This window comes from Cricetulus griseus, chromosome 8 (assembly GCF_003668045.3).
Source record: "Cricetulus griseus strain 17A/GY chromosome 8, alternate assembly CriGri-PICRH-1.0, whole genome shotgun sequence".
Classification (NCBI taxonomy): domain Eukaryota; kingdom Metazoa; phylum Chordata; class Mammalia; order Rodentia; family Cricetidae; genus Cricetulus; species Cricetulus griseus.
In genome coordinates this window covers 15,246,811-15,266,884 of record NC_048601.1, presented here as the reverse complement: position 1 = coordinate 15,266,884, position 20,074 = coordinate 15,246,811, and the positions used below count along the sequence as shown (strand labels likewise).

The following is a 20,074-nucleotide window of genomic DNA, read 5'->3' as shown; positions in this document are numbered from 1 at the left end:
TCAATATGCAGGAACACTTGTCAGTAAGTGTCGGTATATTAATAAATTGTAGCATGAATAATAAAAACTCAGAAACAGATACTGGGGTTCAAACTGAAATTCAGAGAAGCATAGCAGCTAAGTGTAACACAAAAAAGACCCAGAGACTGATGTTGGGGTTCAAACTTTAAGCTGAAGAACAGAAAAGCAAAGTAGCAGGCCTCTATCTCTTACCACTAGCTCAGGCTGAATGGGCTGATCCTGCTGCCTTTCCTGAACATGGTTGGAGAATGAACACCTCCTACTCAATACTGAAGACCCTGCTTCTATCTTTTATATCCCTCTAGTACTGGGATTAAAGGCATATGATCTATTACTCTTTTAGACTGATTCAATCTCATGTATCCCTGGGTGGCCTTGAACTCAATGTGGGTGGAGACTAATTGCTCAAGAGTGACTACTGAATGCCCTGCTCCTATCTTATATACCTCTCTACTTTAAAATTTTACAAATTACTATAACTATTACTGTTATATGTGGGGGGTGTATTTGATTGCAAGAACATGCATGCCATAGTGAAGGTTAGAGAACAACTTTTATGAGATGGTACTCTCCTTGTAGCTTGTTCTGAAGCAGATTTTCTCTCGTAGTTTCTTCCACTACATTGGTAGTCTGGGCTGGCTGGCTTATGAACCTCCAGATCCCCATCCTATCTTGCCTCATGTCATAGCATCCATTATTTGCATATAAGTGCTTTTAACCATCTTAATTGGCTCTCTATATTTTATCTTTGAGAGTATTTAATTAGATGTTACTTTTCCATAAACTTTTGTCTCATTGTTATAGGTTCAGAACTCACCTTCATATTAAGGAGCTACACAGGACCTGCACAATGACAACACCAACTGACACATTATGTGGGTGGCAGAAATCTCACAAGGCCCCATCTTTAGATGAAGAACTATAGAAAATTAATGGCTGCTGAGAGAAAGAATGACTCATCTCTAGGGACACCTCACTGCAAGGCTATCAAATTTCAAATGTTCATTCTGAAACACATATACATATGAGCAATACTAAATGGGTATAGTAGAATATATGTATATATATGCATATAACTATTAAAAGAAAAAATAAATGTCATTCAAAAAAGTCATAAATTTAAGATGGAAGGGGATATGAGAGGAAACATAGGAGGAGTAGGAGGGGGAGAAGGATGGTGGAAATTATGTAAATACTGTATTATGAAATTGTAAAAATATTAATTAAATCTGAAAAGAATCTTAAAAATTATGAAAGCCTCAGTAAATTTATTAGATGAAAACTTTAAATCAGTATTCTAACAAAAAGACCCTAAATGTTGCATTGTAGTCACCAACAATCCCCATAATTGCGTCGTTAATGAAGAAGGGAAGCATGGATATAGGACCATGCCTGCAGTCATTTCACTATTGTGTTCTTTGCCTTTATCCCACGCCGCTTTTCAGAGAGTCTTACTAAGTTGACTTTGAAGTCTTTAGCTTTCTGCTTCTTTCTCCTGAGAAGCTGGGACTTCTGCACCACCAGGCTCAGCTTGTTTTATTTATTCTTGTACAACTTAGCAACTCTGATGAGTTACAGAAATTGTCCAACATATCAGAAACTCATTAGTGTGTTATATTAGTCAATGAAAAGCAGACACACAATGAGTTTAGATAAATACAGATTTTTTGAACTTTGATGTGTTGCAAGTAATATTTATACAGTACAAATTATATGTTTGGATCATATATTCTGACTCATTTGTGCCTAATTTTTAAGCGTATTTATTTTAGGTGTATGAGTATTTTGCAGCATTATGTATTCATGCCTGTTACTCAAGGGGGTCAGAAAGGGACATTGGCCCGTGTGGGAGTGATGTTAGAGATGGTTGCTGGGAGAGCTGACACTGTGATCCTAAGAGTGGGAGAGCCATCCCTGACCCGCACCAGCTGCAACACTCAGGAGAGCAGGCCCTGTACTTCATCAGAGCAGCACAATAGAGCCAACCCTGTTAACAGAGGTATAGAAAAGATTTCCCCATTGCCCATCTGGTAAACCAACCCTACAGGTGCCCAGGCCCAGACCCAGGGTTATGACTTGGCCTTCCCCAACATCCAACCATATTTGCTGGAACATATGAAAGGACCCGACCCCAGAGCCAAAGCTTCAGGATCTCCACAACAGAGGATGGCAGTGAGATGTCCAGAAACAGTCCTAGTGGGGGCCCAGCATTGATTGTGTAGTGCAGACTTCAAATGGAGATGTGTGGACAAAAGAGTATAACACGTGAACTTGTTGGATGCCACTGCAGCTTCCATGACAATATTTTTCCCTGTTTATTTTTTCATTTTATTTTCTTCCTTTTTTCTCTCTAATTTTGTTTGTTTAGGGGGATCTGTAGGAGAAGAGGGCAGATGTGAAGGGACAGGAAAGGAATGGGCTCAAGATTCATGATGTGAAAGACACATAATTTTTTTAAGTAAATAAAACATTCTTTCAAAAGGTAAAAAAATGTGTGAACCTTATTGTAGATCATTTAACATCAATTGTTTTACATTATAAAATATCAGCTTTGTTACCAATTGCACAAAGCTGAGACTTATTTTCTCAGCATATTTACATCCTATTAAATGGATATTTCACTTTCCCCTTTGTTCTTCTTAAGCATCCATTTAAAAACTAATACACAGTAAATTTGTTAAGTGACAGACAGGTGGCTGAAATACAAGGTTAACTGTCCATTGGTTTTGCATCATGGCAATAACTATTCTGCTGGAGTGTGCAAATCACTGTTTCATGGGTCCTTCCTCTGTGAGCTAACACACCTCCCTCTATGTCTACCTACTCCCCATGTCTACCCCCTTCTCATATGGACAGATACTGATCCCATTAGATTATAGTTTCACCCTATGATATCATTTATACCTGAGGACATCAATAATTTGAGCAATATAGCACCAACACTTACAGTTTCAGAACTAGCAAATTGGTCTCTTACATTCTTCCTGTGCCTGGTCCACTAATATTATTCACAAGCAGAAGGTACATATTAAATAATACTAGTTTTGTTTTGTTTTTTAATATGCAATGACACTGCGTAACTGAATGCATAAGACCAAATTTTGTCTACAAAATTGAGATTACAGTTACCGTCTTCAGCATTTTAGGAGTATCAGTCAGTTCCCTTCCAGTAGGCAACTTTCTAAAAATATTCCTCATGTGCAAATTCTTTCTACAGCTATAACTTTGTAGACATTTTTGAATTTGAATTTGACTGTGGTGTCTTATAATATAACTTCTTACCTGACTTTTCCTACGAAGATTCAACAGATGCCTATTTATCCACAACAGAACAATAACTAACTTCATTCAAGTCTAGTTCAGTGAACCAATGAGTTTATCAGGATTACTTGCAGGGACATGGGTGAGGCTAATTATAAAAGCATGGAGACATAGGGCAGTTTCACCCCTGAAAGCCCACCTGCCATCCAGCCTGGGTGACAACTCATATAAGCTGCATCACTGCAGCTTTCTGAACACCCTGCAGACAGTTGAATCAGTTCCCTCTCTTATCAGCTGTGTACAAATACTTAACAGTTTGCATGTTTAAGCCATTTCATAACATAAACCAAACAAAAAGGATAAATACTTTATTTAGTATTATTTAGCTAAATAAGCCACATAAGTAATTATTTGCAGGTGGTGGTTATGATTTTGTATCTGCAAAAGACAAGAGAATGAGTTTGGGGCACAAAACTCCTTTCCTACTTTACTAAACAAGTGTTTCTGTGAAGGTTGATGTTAACCGCCATCTTGACAGGATCTAGAAATCACCCAGAAGACAAACCTCTGAGCATGTGTAAGAGAGACATTCTGCCTCAGCTTAGCTGAGGTAGGGAATCTCACTCTCACTGTGAGTCACAACATCCATGATTCTAGTTCCTGACCTCGGAAATGAGAAAGCCAGCAAAGCACCAGCATTTATCTCTGCTTCTTGGCTATGGATACAACATGACCAGTTCCCATTGCCATGCCTTCCCTGCCATGATGAGGTGTACCCTCAAACTGTCAGTCAAAGCAAGTTCTTATTTCTTCTTTAAATTGCTTTGTCAGGTATTTTGTCACAGAGACAAGAAAAATAGCAACACAGATACTGATGTATCCAACAAAAGTCATACCTGAGCTTTTGGTACAAGTTAAACAGTTATCAAGGATTGCAGAAAGAAATGAGGAGGGTTAAATCAAGCACAACGATTTCTCATTCTTTTCTGTGTTTTCCCACCAGATTTCAGCTGTGGCTGTGAGCAGCTTCTTCTCCTAGATGCTTCACCTGAATTTGTGGGTGAGCCTCCTTCTGTAGAGATTATTGGTCTAATTAACATCAAGGAAAGTTGGTTTCTATACGTGAGAAACAGCACTCCACCATTGTGAGTGGACAAGTGACCTGTAAATTAATAATATAGCATCTTCCTTTGGTGGATGCCTGTGACTCAATTCTCATTTGAAATCATCTGTTTCTACAATTATCTCCAAAAAAACACTGAAAATACATTCATTTTTTTAATTTATAGGTTTAAAAAGCTTTATTGAAGATAAAATCCAGGCCAAACATAAACACAGCAGCCTGAAGATACTTTTGTGTCAAAATAAGCATTGTAAAAAGAATCTTAAAATTTCTAAAAATTCTCAATGGTCTCTTACTAAGGGTTGCACAGCACAAGGCATGTCACCACTCAGACATGCTAAACAATCTAAGCTTCCCAGACACCCACAGCTAACTTTGAACTGAACTGAAATCCAGTTGCAGAGAAGGAGGACTGATGAGCAAAGGGGTCCATACCAGGCTGGTGAAACCCACAGAAATAGCTGACCTGAACAAGGGAGAGCTCTAGGTCCCAAGACTGATAGCTGCAAAACCAACATGAGACTGATCCAGATCTCCTGAATGTGGGTGTCAGTGAGGAGACCTTAGAAATCTATGGGGCCTCTTGTAGTGGATCCAAACTTATCCATAGCATAGGAATGGACTTTGGGAGCCCATCCCACATGAAGGGATACTCCCTGAGCCTAGACACAGGGGGTTGGCCTAAGCCCTATCCCAAAGAATATTAAGACCCCTATGGAAGGTCTTACCCTCCCTGGGGAGCAGAAAGGGTATGGGATAAGTCGGGTGTTAGTTGGGGGAGCAGAGGAGGAAGGGAGGGAGAGGGACCTGGGATTGACATGTAAAATAATTTTCTTTCTAGTAAAAAATTAATTATCCCTTCATTATAAAAGTACAACTCCTTTTTTCCAGTGGAAAAAATCTACTTGTGTGTGGGTTGTTTTGTATATCAAATAAAAAAATGTTCAGCAGTTAAAAAAAAAAAAAAAAACAATCTAAGCTTCCCTCCTCTGACCCAAATTATTTTAAATAATTCACTTTTTTGACTAAGTTTGTGTATATTTTACCTACACTTCTATACTAATAATATACCTATACAACAAACTTTGTGTTAATTAAATGTTAGTTGCTTCTATATTAGTCTAAATTTTCATGCCTATGCTAACTTGTTTTTTTGCCACCTGAGAAAAATTCAGGTACAAGATTACATAAAATAAAATACTACCACCAAATTCCTACTGTGATATTTGACAAAGACACTACCATAGGCACATTTGGCTTTTATGAGCATAATTATAAACGAAAACGTATTATGTTACATACATAAGAACTAAATAGAAAAATGCAATGCGTTTCTCAGTGATAAACATGTTTCAAGAATTCTTGATTCCTAAGTTAAATAATAAAGATAGAAAACAGGATAAACTCAAAGTATTTTATTTTTCAACTGGTGTGTGTGTGGGGGGGGTGGGTGGGTGTGTGTGTGGGGGGGGTGTTTGCAGCTCACAGCTCTACTGGTCCATGTGTATAAAGATGACAGGAAAATTTTGGAATCAATTCCATCCTCAGAACCATTAAAAGTGGAAGGAAACAGAGGAAATAGTTTGAAAGGTAGAAGTGAATAGTCACTGGTTCAGAATTTCTTTTTTAAGTTTTTTAAATTCCAAAAAAATGAATTGAGAATATCTTATGTCTGAGTCTATATTTTATACTTTATTAAATGACATTTTTAGAGAATAAAGATTATTCATATATTGACAGAATTACACTTTTCCTTTTTAGTGCCTCACTACAGATACGTATCTCACATGTTATTCATTGACCATTTTTAAATCTTTAAAAGTTTAGTGACTGATAAAAATAGTGATGGCAGTTCTTATATTTAAGTGGTTCAAATTTATGTCTTTGTGTAACAATAAGCGTGCTTGCATCTTGTCTGCAGCGCTGCAATGTGCACCTAATCTACACAGAATCTTCTAAATCCAAAAAGTCACATACATCTGAATCATTTTATGCATAAAAGACTTCCATATTTGATACCCACACCCATGGCAGACTCTATTCCCTTTGGGTTCTGCTGATGAACAGATATGGGGACTACAGCCTGCAGGCTTTCTTTCTCTCCTCACAGCTCTCATAAGAGCCCAGTTCACCCCAGGTCCTTGGATTAGACCTTCAGTAACACCCTGGAAGAGGTGCTGGCCAAACAAGTAGCATCACATACTAATATTCTTAGGTATATCCTTTTTCCAGGAATATCATTCTGTCATACCTACTCAGCCAGAAATACAGAAAAGCATAATGTTCCTGTCTAGTAAGTTAGATGGTGTCAGCTAATCTCAGGTACACACATGCATGGTGCAATACTTTCTCCACTCCTTACTTGCTTAGAAGGGAAAAAATTAACTCTGTTCTCCTGAGATGGATGCTAGCCACATTGTGGCCTTGCTTGCAGTGTTTCCTATATTAATAGATACCTCTATCCTATCTGCATCTCTAACAAACCCTCTAACAAATCCCTAAAAGAGGATTTCCACCCTGGTCATTCTTTTTTATGATTTTTTATATGTTTTTTCCATTCATTTATTTAGCTTATAAATAAAGTCATGCATAATTATGATACATAATACAGTATGTTCACAATGGCATGGCTAAATTAAACCAATTAACATGACCCCTAGTCATTCATGACACATGACAACTATCAACCGATTTTTTCTAGAATAATTAGCTGATCCCCCATATGCCTTTGAGCCTGCACTTCATCCACCTCAGCACAGAAAGCAAAGACTGACTCAGTTTCCTGTTCTCTAGAATCAGGAGACAAGAATGGGCCGAGGGAAAAGCCATCCCCATTGATTGTGAAAACAAAGCTATGAGATCTTTATGCTTAAAGTCAACATTCCAACATAGTGAGAGAAGAGACAGAAAGAAAACCGTATACAGTAACAGGAAGGCAACCACGGTTCGCAAGGCCTTTACATGGGCTGTGATGCTGACATCTCTGGAGCCCTTGGCATGGAGCTGCATGTTCTTCAGATGTCTCCACAGGGAGAAGATGAGCAGGAGAAACATTGCCAGGGTCACAGTGAAGGGAATGAGTGTGAACATGGTGTTAACAAGTAAAACAAGTCTAGAAAACTGAGCAGAGTTACTTGAGATAGCCCTATAGGACATATTTGCTCCATGTCCGTCAATCCAAACATCAATACATCTGTTTATTACCAATATGTTCAAAAACAAGATGAGAAAAGACACCACCAATGTCAATGATACCACTTTTTTTACTCTCCACTTCAGATACAGAAAAATAGAGTTTGAAAAATTAGCAATCTTGAGAAAATAAAAGATGCTGAGGCATGTAGCAAGCCAGATGCTGAAATGATTGGTCACTGTCCAGAAAATTTTGATAATTATCATCAATTTTCCAGATATCATTAAAGCTGTGTAGATGGATGAAACCAATAAGCTTGTAAGTAATGACCAGAACAGAGTGATTCTGGAGATGGCCAGACCAGTGAGAATCTGATCCACTGAAGAGATCTTTCCTCTCTTGACCAAGTCCATAATGTTCACCAGTGCCATGAACGCATTTCCTAAATTTCCTATTATGAATTCCACGCTTAAAATAAATGTTAATATGGCGTGTAGGATATGACTCATTGTCACTCGAAGGATGCTTCTGTTCATGGACACTGATGTGGATGCATTCATTAATCAGTCTTCTAAAATGCTATGAAATCCTTGAACCCTCAAAGCATTCATTGTCATGAGCACCTACATACAGTTTCAATCAAATAAAGATTCACTAATAATTTGGTCCATAGTTTTCTGCACAAAATTTTACAATTTCTGAGGCAGCTAGGTTAGACTTTGTGCATATATTATGTGCCTTACACGGGGCACCCTGAAGTCTTTTTTGTAGCTGTGTGGAAGAAACACTGAATTTTCATGTGCTGTCATCAAAATAAAGATATACTTATATGTATTGTTCTTGCTAATTTTTCTTTATACATACTTTAGTCCGGATATCTTATTTCTGGATCAAGTAATGTTAGGGAATTGGAACTCATAGCCAGACAACAAATCCAGATTGACATATAGAAGAAAAAACAATATTAAATACATCAAAATGATGTTTGTCCAGGGAACTATGAATGCTTCCTAAGGTTCCTACAGCAAGCTATCTGAGTTGCTGAAAAGTCTCATAGCTACCATTTGTCCCATTTGTTAGTACAGAATATCTGTACTAACAATAATAACCATCTTACTTTTGCAGGGTCATGCATGCACACACAGTGTTACCCACCAGTAGAGAAACATAGAAATGCCATTGACTTGCCGTTTCAATAAGTGTTTTAACATTAGTGTTTTTGATCATATAACTCGTGATTATACTGCTGTAGTTGTCAAGATGCTGTATAAAATAGTTTCAATGTAATAAAAACATAAATATTCTCTAAAGTTGTGATTCTTTCATCTCTATATATGAGCAGATTTGGAGATTGTCCTATCATGCTACCAAACAAAAAAAAATCAATGAATTTATATACACACCAAGTATCTTTCCCATTTGCTGTATCTCCCTTTGTTAGCACATTTACCACCTTTAGCTCCTAGGACCTTCAGACATAACCATCTCTCTCCTCTTTGCACCAGTGTCTGCTCCGTTACCAACATTCACATGCATGGAGGATGATGCATGACCTAGAGAAGCAGGAAATGAAGCATGGCATTAAAATCCCTCAGGAGCTAAGGGTCATCAGAGAATCAACGACTCAAAGCAAATAGAAACAATGAAGACAACAGAAAAACGGGTGTCAAAGGCAACAGTAAAATTGGTGTGGTGGTGGATAGGGGTAACTGCAGCCTAGCAGTGGAGAGATGGATGCAGAAGGATAACTAACCCAAAACAGGCCTGGGATATAAATAAGACACAGTTTAAAACAAAACCTTTATAATTTACAGGAAGGACATGAGGTATTCCAGTGTGGGGAATGGAGCACAGCCTCATTCCCCTGGAACTAATGCCAAACAATTAAAGAACAGTTAAAGAGCAATTAAAGAACTGGGAAGATAAAGCACATAATGATGTGAAAACTTTTAAGGGAAGATACTACAAACAGAAGCATGAGCATACCATCATTGCAGAGACAGAAATGTCCTCTGACCTGGCTCCTTCCATACAAGGAAAAAGAGAAAGGAGTCGAAGGAAAATGCAAAACTCTGTAGGGGTGGGGCAGTGTGGAGAGGGTGCTACTACTGGGGAACTACAATGTCTTTTTAAAGGTGACAGAACTTGTGTTCACCAGGAGGTGACAACATGTACCACCCTAATGAGCATCCCTGAGCTCCTCCTCTACATCTTCTGGTCTGTATGAGAAATACTTAGGGTTCCACCGGAACAGCAGTTCCTAAGACTGCCAGACTTATCCAGACAAGATGACAATGGCACCAAGAACAGCTCCCACAGATTTCATCTCTAGAGCAACATGATAGATTATTTCCTGAGAAAAGAAGAGACTATAAAGTTGGGTGAATAGAGGGTATTGGGGGGGACGAGAAGAATTGGAGAGAGGTGAAAATGATCAAAATATGCTGTATTAAATGTTCAAAGAACTACCAAATAAACTTAAAGAGTCCTAATGACTTGTTGCTTTATCCAGAGATCACATCATACTCCAGCCCCATCGGAGAAGCTTCTCCTTGCAGTAAATGGCAATGAATACAGAGACCCTCACCTGCCAATGTGTACAGAACAAAAGACTGTGGCATTCTCAGCTCTAAATTATTAAACACTAGGAACACAGTCTTTCCCTCAAGCCTCAATGATTTTCATGGAAGATGACAAGGAAAGATTGTAAGAGACAGAAATAGAGAATAACAGCAAAAAATAAACCTGATAGGTCAGGACAGTTGCACACATGAACTCACAGCAATTTTAACTACTTGCACAAAATCTGAACAAGTTCAAGCCACACAAGATCCCAACACCGAGGGAGTAAGGTAGCCACAAGATACTACCTCTAACTGAGAAGCTGCAGGCATTGATGCCTGCTGGAAGAAGGGTCAGTAGTATCTTTTGCGTCGCTGATGGGTTAACTACACACACAGGGGCAGGCCCCATCCCACACTACAACAAAAAGTGGACTCTGTGTACGGGTAAAGAGAAATCACGGGAACTCAAAGCTCTGGTGCCAAAATAGAGGAGAGTGGAGAGGACGGTTATGGGCGCACTTGGGGAAGTGAGCTAACATGTACAATATACATTGCATGAAATTTTCAAAGAATTAATAAAAATATTCTTAAAAGAAACAAAGAAAAGACAAAACCAAAATTTCCTCTATGTCATCAGAGCAAATTGTTATCTCTCCTTTATAGGTAGAGAGATGAAAGATTGGAGAACTTAGCCATCTTGAACAAACAAAGCAAGCCAAGGCTATTAGCACACCAGATGCTACAAGGGTCACTTCCACCACAGGCTACAAGGACATGCTTCTTCGCTTGTTCATTATTTGAACCCAGATGAACTACAGTTGAATACAGTGTGTTAACTTGCCCTAAGGAAACAATTCTGGACACAGCCCAAGGAGTAAGAATTCTATCACCAGGGACATCTTTTTGTATCAGTAATACCAAAGTCATTTTTGAATGCTGTAAAGACATTGGTAGATTTTCCCAAACCAAATTCTCCCAGTAACTGCATGGAAAATATGCTCAGTAGTAACCTTGAGTCAGGGGGAAAGTATGAACTAAGACTATATTACTCATCACAATTAATAAACTCCTGACGTCATGTTTTAGCAATACCCAGTTTCTGGGTGGGCAGTGAAGTCCTATTGTCTTTTTATATTTTTTTTCATTTACCTTTGAGGTTTTAGTATATTTACAGCATTTCTCCTTCCCTTTTCCTCTCTATGAACTCTCCCATATACTTCTCCTTGTTCTCTTTTAAGTACATGACATGTTTTCTTCACATTTTTGTTACACACACACACACACACACACACACACACACACACCAAGACATTTCAGTCTGAATAATGTTCTATTGACTTTTTCATACTGTGGACTATGTTAAGAAGGAAAGCAACAACAACTAAGACAAACCACAAGTTCAAGGCTGGTTTCATAGAAAAAAAAGATTATCCCCAAACAACTCTAACCACGCACTGTACACCCTCACCACAAGCTCCACTCTGCAACTGCTGGTGCTGAGGTCAAGCTGATTCTCATTTACTAGCATGCAAATGAAAACGTACTCTCTTTCACTATTTTGCAAGCATTTCCCCTTGTCTAGCCTCTATGAAATTTGAGTTCATGAAGTATGAATGTCAGGCAGCAAAGTAAAAGTTTTCAAGTTACAAAGTTAAAAAAAACTAATGAGTATAGGCCAGGTGGTGGTGGAACATGCCTTTAATCACAGCACTTGGGAGGCCTCAGCCAGATCTATGTGAATCCTAGGTCAGCCTGGTCTATGGAGCAAGTGCCAGGACAAGTTCCAAAGCTACACAGAGAAACCCTGTCTCAAAAAACCAAAAAACCAAAAAAAAAGAGAAAGAAAATGTGGTGAATGCAGGGATTGGTGAGCTTCAGTCCTCAGGAGTTATCATGAATGGTTCTTTAATGTCGGTTTATTTCAGTAGATAAATTGTATTCTGGTAGAAGAGTTTTTCCTTTCTAAGGAGTCTTGTCTCTGGGATCTCCTTGGAAAATTCCTCTTCTCTACAATTATCTGCTGATAATTGATGTCTTATAGCCTCATTATATACAGTCAAGAAGCACACACACACACACACACACACACACACACACACACACACACACACACACAAAAAAAAAAAAAAAAAAAACCACCCAAAGCTGAGAACAAGACACTATTCAAGGAAAACATAGCTATAACCACTGAGCTAGAATTCTACTGTTTATGTCTGACAATAAATCTAGTCTGTTGAAGTGAAAGCTATTAACAGACAGGCATTTTGCTAGTATTGTGTGCAAAGTTATTTGTAGTGTTAAAAATGCCTGTTGAATGCTGTGCTCTCTGGTCCACCAATATCATTGGGCAGGCTGCCATATTGATGCTAAAAATGTGCAATTTCTCTGATATTTGTGCTTTTAGTGAAAATCTTGCTGTGTGCTTCTATTTTTATTGCCCTGTGAATTGTATTGTGTCTGAAATGTTACCATTACACTATTTGTATTGCACCTTTGGTTGATATTTACTCTACTTATTTTCACCAAGAAATCTATACTTTGTCCCTTATCTAATTTATCTTTTATCCTGAACTTCATCATTGGCTGTTAGTATTTCACATTCATTGGTCCCATCTCTAAAAATTCATTCAACTGGGAATATTTTACAGATAAGAGCCATTTCTCTCAGCATTGAATATATACATATTTTCTTTTCTTATTGTTTCCTAACCAACAGAATAATAAGCAACTACTCCCTGCAGAATATTCCTGTTTCCCAGTTCTGTCCTTTAACATCTTTTCAACAAATGAATTTATTCATACAATATTCAAAAATAGGCTGAAATTTTCAAATATCAATGAGCCACATATAAGCACTATAACATCTTCTTCCAAGTAGCTACCTATTACATGTGTCTAAATTTTATAGTGTGTGGCCCCATCAAATTGTCTCTGAAAGACATATGGAAAATATACTCACATTTTTACAATGAATAAATAAATATTGTTAGAAGAGAAAAAAGATGATAAAACAAACCAAGTAATCTAAAGAATTTATTTCTAAAGATTCATAGGATCCAACATAGGCCACATGAATACATACACACATGTATTTTACATATTAACATAAATCATTTAAAAATGTCAAAGTGGTTAATTCTAGATAGAAAATTATATTTTGCTAATATTATGTGTTCATATATTTATTTAGTCCATATTCATATCTATCCTTGTATTACAATACAGATATTTCAATATTTTCTCCGAGGGCTGAAATAGTTTGAGTAGTACCTAATCTACACAAAATTTTGCCAAATTCACAATGCTGCAAGTGAAGTATAGAAAGTACAATTTTATGCAAAAATAATTTATTAGGAACTGATGTTCCTCTAAAATACAAAAGATGACCCACTGTCTATTTTAGGAACCTGAGGGTTCCCCTCACTGAGCCTGCATCTCAGCCACCACACCATGGAAAGAAATGCCTGTCTAAGCTTAGTGTTCCCCAGAATCATGACATGAGTGGCCTGCAGGGAAAGCAACTCCAATTGCCCAGAAAAATACAGTAACTGAATTTTTCTGATGAAATTCGATGTTACAAAACTGCACAAAAAGGGACAGACAAAAAACGGCATTCGGTAACAGGAAGGTGCAAGGCCTTTCCGTGGGCTGCAGTGCAGACATCTCTGGAGCCTTTGGTGCTGTGCTGCATGTTCTTCAGATGTCTCCACAGAGAGATGAGCAGGAGAAACATTGCCAGGGTCACAGTGAAGGGAATGAGTGTAAATATAGTGTTCCTTTTTAAAAACAATCCTGGAAAATTGAGTAGAGTTACTTGAGAGAGCACTGTAGAATGTATTTGCTTCAATTCCATCAATCAATGCACCAATATATGTGTTTATGACTAAAATGTTTAAAAGCAAGAAGAGCAGAGATGTCAGCAGTGTCGCTGAAACCACGCTTTTTGTTTGTTTGTTTTGTTTGTTTGTTTTGTTTTGATTTTTTCGAGACAGGGTTTCTCTGTGTGGCTTTGGAGCCTATCCTGGCACTTGCTCTGGAGACCTGGCTGGCCTCGAACTCACCGAGATCCGCCTGCCTCTGCCTCCCGAGTGCTGGGATTAAAGGCGTGCGCCACCAACGCCTGGCTGAAACCACGTATTTTACTCTCCACTTTAGGTAAAGAAAATTAGAGTTTGAAAAAATAGCTATCTTGAGAAAATAAAAGATGCTGAGGCATGTAGCAAGCGAGATGCTGAAATGATGTCACTGTCCAGGAAATACTAATTTGTTTCACAGTTTCTATAGTTAGTATTAAGGTTTGACCCAGTTCAGATATTAAAAAGTTTGCCATTAGTGACAAGAGCAAACAAATCCTGGAAATTGCCAGCTCAGTAAAGATCTGATCTATGAAAGATATCTTTTTCTTCTTTACCCAATCCATGGTGTTCACTAGCACGATGAACGCATTGCCTTAATTTCCCATTATAGATTCCACATTTAAAGTCGTTAGTAATATGTACTGTAGGACACTAGGCATTGCTTCCAAGAGGATGTTCCAAATTCCACAATAGTGCTAAAGATTTGTTAATGCCATCTTCTAAGGTACGCCTACCTGGTTCTTGAGCATTCATAACACATTAATTTAATAAACTCTTATGTACAGTGTCAAGTAGACATCAAGATTTACTAATGAGCTGGTTAATAGTTTTCTTCACAAAAATCTTACAGTTTTCAAGACAGCACAGTTAAGCTTCATCCAGATGCTGTATACCTTTCACATTATGGACTGAAGTCCTCCATAGTTGATGCTGGAGAAAACAGAATTCTCACGTGCTGCCATCAAAATAAATACATTCATTTGCACTGCTTTGTCTGTTTTTATATTAAATTTTAACCATTTAATTTCTGACAAGCAAAATTGTAAAATTCTAACTCACATAAATAGTATCTTAACTTCTGCATAAAGTAAGAATTTCATTAAATAGTCCAAAGGATGCCAGTATAGGCACCTATACACATTTTCCTACAAGTAAACAGTTACCTAAAAACCTTACATAGTTAGTTATTCCTCTGAAATCTGGGACTGAGAGTAATAATTTTACTTTTCATAAAGTCATACATGCATGCATACACATATACTAGTTCATAAGTAAGCATTTATTTACATCATGGCCCCTCTCATTTCTGACTTCAATAATTTAGATTTATCGTTTATTTAAAGTTTATTGTGTACTTCACTTAGTTATATGAAAATGTTAGGAGATGGTATAAAATTTCTTTCATTTGCAATTGATGCTGTAGCAATGTAAATATTCTAAAGAGTTGTGACTCTCTCATTCATACATACAAATAAATTCAGAAAAAATCTATTATATTACATAGCAGACAGTAAACTTATATGAATTCATTTGCACAACAATAATCCTCTTCAATCTCTATATATCCTCCCTTGGTTGATACATCTGATTCTTACACCAGTCTGAGCATCAAACACTATCCATAACCCTCCAGCTTGCACCAACATCTGTTCCTGTAACGTCACTGTAGGAATAGGAAAGACAATACACACCCTAACCAAAAAAGGGAATACAGCAATGAGCCATAACATTCTTCAAGAGCTAACAGATAATTAAAGAAGCAATAACACAGAAAAGAAGTATCAAAATCAGGCAGCAGCAGATCACACATATCAAAAGCTCTAGTAAACTTGGTATAATTATGCACACTGGTATACTGAAGGAAACTGGGCTGGTTGATGAGACCCTCTATCAGAGTAAGACCAACAAAAATATTTAGATTGAATGAAAAGCAATAGGTTATTACATGTATAAAACAGATTACAACTGGAACCTGGAGCAATATTGAGCAAAGAAAGTGAAACAAAAATATATTAAAATTTGTCATAAGCGCCCCATTTTTATGGAGTAAAACATAGTGTGAAAAGATAGAACAGCATATGAAAAGTTTTAGTCAAAATTTCTAAGAACAGAAATATTAACAAACCTGAACACAGAAAGGTCCTCATAGGATGGCTCTTTCTCTATATATAACAAAAAGGTGGAAGAAGACAGAAATGCAAAGCACATAGGTGGTGGGGCTCTGAGGACTGTGTGCTAGTACAAGAACTGCCAGGCCTTTAGGAAAAGTGACAGCTCATATCCATGGGAGGGAGTAACATCACCCCAGGAGCTCCCCTGAGCCCCTCTCCACCTTCCACTCTGGAGAGGAAACATTTCATGTTTGAATAGCTGTAGCTGCTGCAGTCTATTGTCCAAGTTGCTTTGTTCAGATTCAAAACTGCAGTTGTATTAATAGTGGCAAGATTGTTGTGCAAGTCTCTGACACAGTTGTAGGAAAAGAAGAGCCCAAACTACTACTGATGCAAGGGACTCCTTCATAAGAGGAGTAACCCATAATCAAGAGACAAATTAGCAAAATAGGAACCACAGAGCAAGCATAGGCTCTCAGCCCTAGCCCAGGGCACTAAGCAAAGGCATGAGTCATGTATTTATAAATTCACTGTTTGAGTGGCACAGTCCATGAATGTTTTGGAAATGAATCTGTGTGAGTCCTCAGATATCTTGTTTTCTGCTAGTGAACATCTTGTATCATCAAGGTTATCCTTCCACTTTGATGTAATGGAACATTGTGAGCATGAGATATAATTTTATAAATGGCCATGAAGGGACTATATGATTGCAGAGGAAAATAGCCATTGAAGTATAGTTTTTTATTGCTTAGCTTCTATGTGCTTACAATATGCACACTTGAAAAGTGTTTATAAATGTTAGGAAGAAAAATGTACAAAAGTAACAACTGAGAAAGGATGCTGGCAGGCCTTCAATATAGCTCAAAGGAAGAATAATTGTCAGTCATGCACAAGACCCTGGGTTTAATCAAACAGCCCTAAAAAGAAAAAAATAATGAAAGGAATCTTCTTACTAACTAGATTTTATAATGTTAAATGGCATTTTGCTTATAAAATAAGTAATAAGAAAATGGAATGATAGTAATATCATCCACAGTCAAAAAATAAGAGATTTTATTATAAATATTTTTCATGGTTTTCAAAAACTACCATATCATCACAATTGCCATATACTTTGGAGTTCCAGCATGCTGCAGTTGGTATTTCTTGCATTTTAATAACATACTAACATTTTGCTTAAAATTGTACAATAGCCAATCTTTTGCTCTGAGAAATGCTTGTTTGTATTTTGCAACCTAAAAATGAACCAAATGAAAACTGAACCACAAAAAAATACTACATGCAGATTTTATAATGTGTTTTATTTATTGTCATCTTGCCAACCTTTACATAATTCACTCATTCATTCATCCATTTATTAATTCTGTAAAATATTTTGACAACTATTTTGTTTCCATTTTTAGGTGCCAAGAATAATCAGCACACATAACTGACATCATTTCCCCTCCCAAGACACTTTTATTTGAGGAGATGATGAACGTGAATAATTCTGTTATTGAAATGACCTGCTTTTATTTTTACATAATAATAATTCCATAGCACTCCAATTTAAAGTAACAGGAGCTCCCAGTTTGCAGGCCCTTCGTGTGGACTATATGATGAGTTGTTGTCATCGTTTCTATGGAGCCATTCTTCCTGGGATTCTTGCACAGGAAGTGGATTAGCCCCAGAGCACACAGCAGTGGTGTATTGCAGAGTGTGAAGTTATACAAGGAGGACAGTCACTCGTGAGAAGCTGCCGTGTCCTTCATTTTGGTCTTTCCAGTTATTCTGCTTTCATACTCACTCACCTGAGCACAACAACCCTGCGTGTGAGGATGTATGTGTGTAGTACGTGCACACTCATGTGCGATTTTGTACATGCCCCACAAAGCAAGGACCAGAGGAGGGTGTCACTCTGCCCTATTTCCTTGAGCTAGGATCTCTCACTGGTCCTGGAGCAAAACTGGTGGCCAGCAAGCCTCAGCAATCCTCTTTCTCCACTTCCCATCCCCCACAACATTGTTGTTACAGACACATAGGATCATGCCTTGATTTTCTGAGCTCTGTGGATTTGAACTTAGATCTCTGTGGTTGTGCAGGTGCTCTTACCAGCTAAGTCATCTTTCCTACTTCCCCCTTTGGTATATCCACTTTATATGTGTCTTTGAACTGTAGATGTATAGTCAAGTTATTCTTTACAATTCCATGAGCAATGTCAAGCTAACAGCAGTGTGTTAGTAGGTGAACTCAATCCTCTCTTTCTACAGACAGTACATTCCTGCAACCGCTCAAATTAACTCTGGATCATATACTCTATGTCCCTCCTACAGACTTCACAGTTGACTTTGGATTGAAACTGCATTCTTGTTTGCTAGCATGCAAATAAGGATATATTCTGTTTCAACATTTGTAACCACTTTTGGTTTTCTCCATTTTTGTGTGTAAAACAGCTTTAGTTCTCTGTTAAGAAAATGTTGGGTTCAATAAGTAGGGTATTCAGAGTTTTCTTGGGAACCCAGGGAAACTAATACTCCTTCCTTCAACAGCTAGTAACTATGTGTAACTTCATTTAAACGTGTGTCCTTGTGACTTATACACAGGCACACACATGCCTCGCAGGAGACTCTCTGTCCTATCATCTCAAATGTGTGTCTTTTGTAGATAATCCAAGTTTAAATCACCTTTCATGCCATTCAGGTTTTTCAACCTTTTATCAATGTTTGTCAAAAATATTACTCATGTCTCGAACTTTGGTAAAGTTACTGGTTTGGGTCCACTTGGTTTTAAAATAATTAATTTTTTTAAAAAAATATGCAATTCACAGCCTTAAGATTTAAACTTTTCCTGTGATTTCAACACTGTAGAAACCCAGTAGTTAAACTTGACTATATAAATGAACCAAAAATTAGAATAAAGTGTCTAGTGACAGACTCACTTATGCAGTCCACACACTTTCAAGGAAAACACCAAACATATTAAATTGTAAGCAAAATTTTCTTCAGTAAACTGCACTGAAAAACTCAATTACAGTATGGAAAAATCAACTTCAAATTCCATACCAAACAAAATGTTAATTTGAGTTGGTCACAAACCTAAATTACATGAGAGTAATAATAATTCTAGACAAGTGAGAAAATATTCTTATATCCTGTATAAACTTCTAATAGGCAAAGATGTCTAACCCAAACTTGTGGCAATCCTCCTGCCTCAGCTTCCCAAGTGCTGTGGTTACAGGTGTGTACCACTGATGCCTAGCTTCTATATTGATGCTCTCCTTGCTGTGGCATCTCTATCTGCATTATGTATTATTATCAGAGTGTATCCGATAGCATTGCCACAGGCACAGGCACTTCCTTTGCTTTTCTCTCCAGGACTTTTGTCATGAAGGCACGTTGGCTTTTGTCAAAGGCCTTCTCTACATCTATTGGGGGGGATTTTATGATTGTCCTTAAGTCCATTGACATGTTTTATTACACTGTTGACTTATGTATATTGAATTATTCCTGAATCTTCAGGATAAACCCAACTTGGTTGTGGCAGTTGATCCCTTTGCTATATCAAACCTCGATGTTAATATTATAGCATCTATGGATATTGGTCTGCAATCTTCTTTATGTGCTGTGTCTTTACCTGGGTTTTGTATTAGAGTAATATTGGCTCTGTCGAAAAAGTTTGCAAGTATTACTGTGTTTCCTTTTTCTTTCTCTGTCTTTTACTTTCTTCCTTTCTTCTTAATAATTTAAGAAGTACTGGTTGTAAAGTTTTGAAAGAGTGAGTAGCTGGAATGAGGGAATGGCTAGAAGATGGTCACATGGGCTTTCAATTGTATAGTAAGTACTGTGAGTAGGGACTGAGGGATCCTGAAGGCTAAGGATAAGTGTTAACGAGTATGTGTTAACCAGAAAGCCAAATGTCCTATTGGTGAGAGGTAAGGGAAATGACCCCTTAGGGCAGACAGGAGCCCACTTCACAAGTTCCCGGAGGAATGCTGTCTTTTATGCAATCACCAGAAATCTTCCTAC

The 20,074-nt window shown here is 37.6% G+C and overlaps 1 protein-coding gene across 1 annotated transcript; it reads right to left on the bottom strand.

Moving 5' to 3' along the window:
* Window positions 1-7,111: 7,111 nt before the first annotated feature.
* On the bottom strand, window positions 7,112-8,047 carry LOC100770999 (taste receptor type 2 member 140-like). Its single transcript, XM_027429988.1, has one exon. The coding sequence runs from the start codon at window positions 8,045-8,047 to the stop codon at window positions 7,112-7,114; it is 936 nt and encodes a 311-aa protein (XP_027285789.1).
* Between the last annotated feature and the right edge of the window lie 12,027 nt (window positions 8,048-20,074).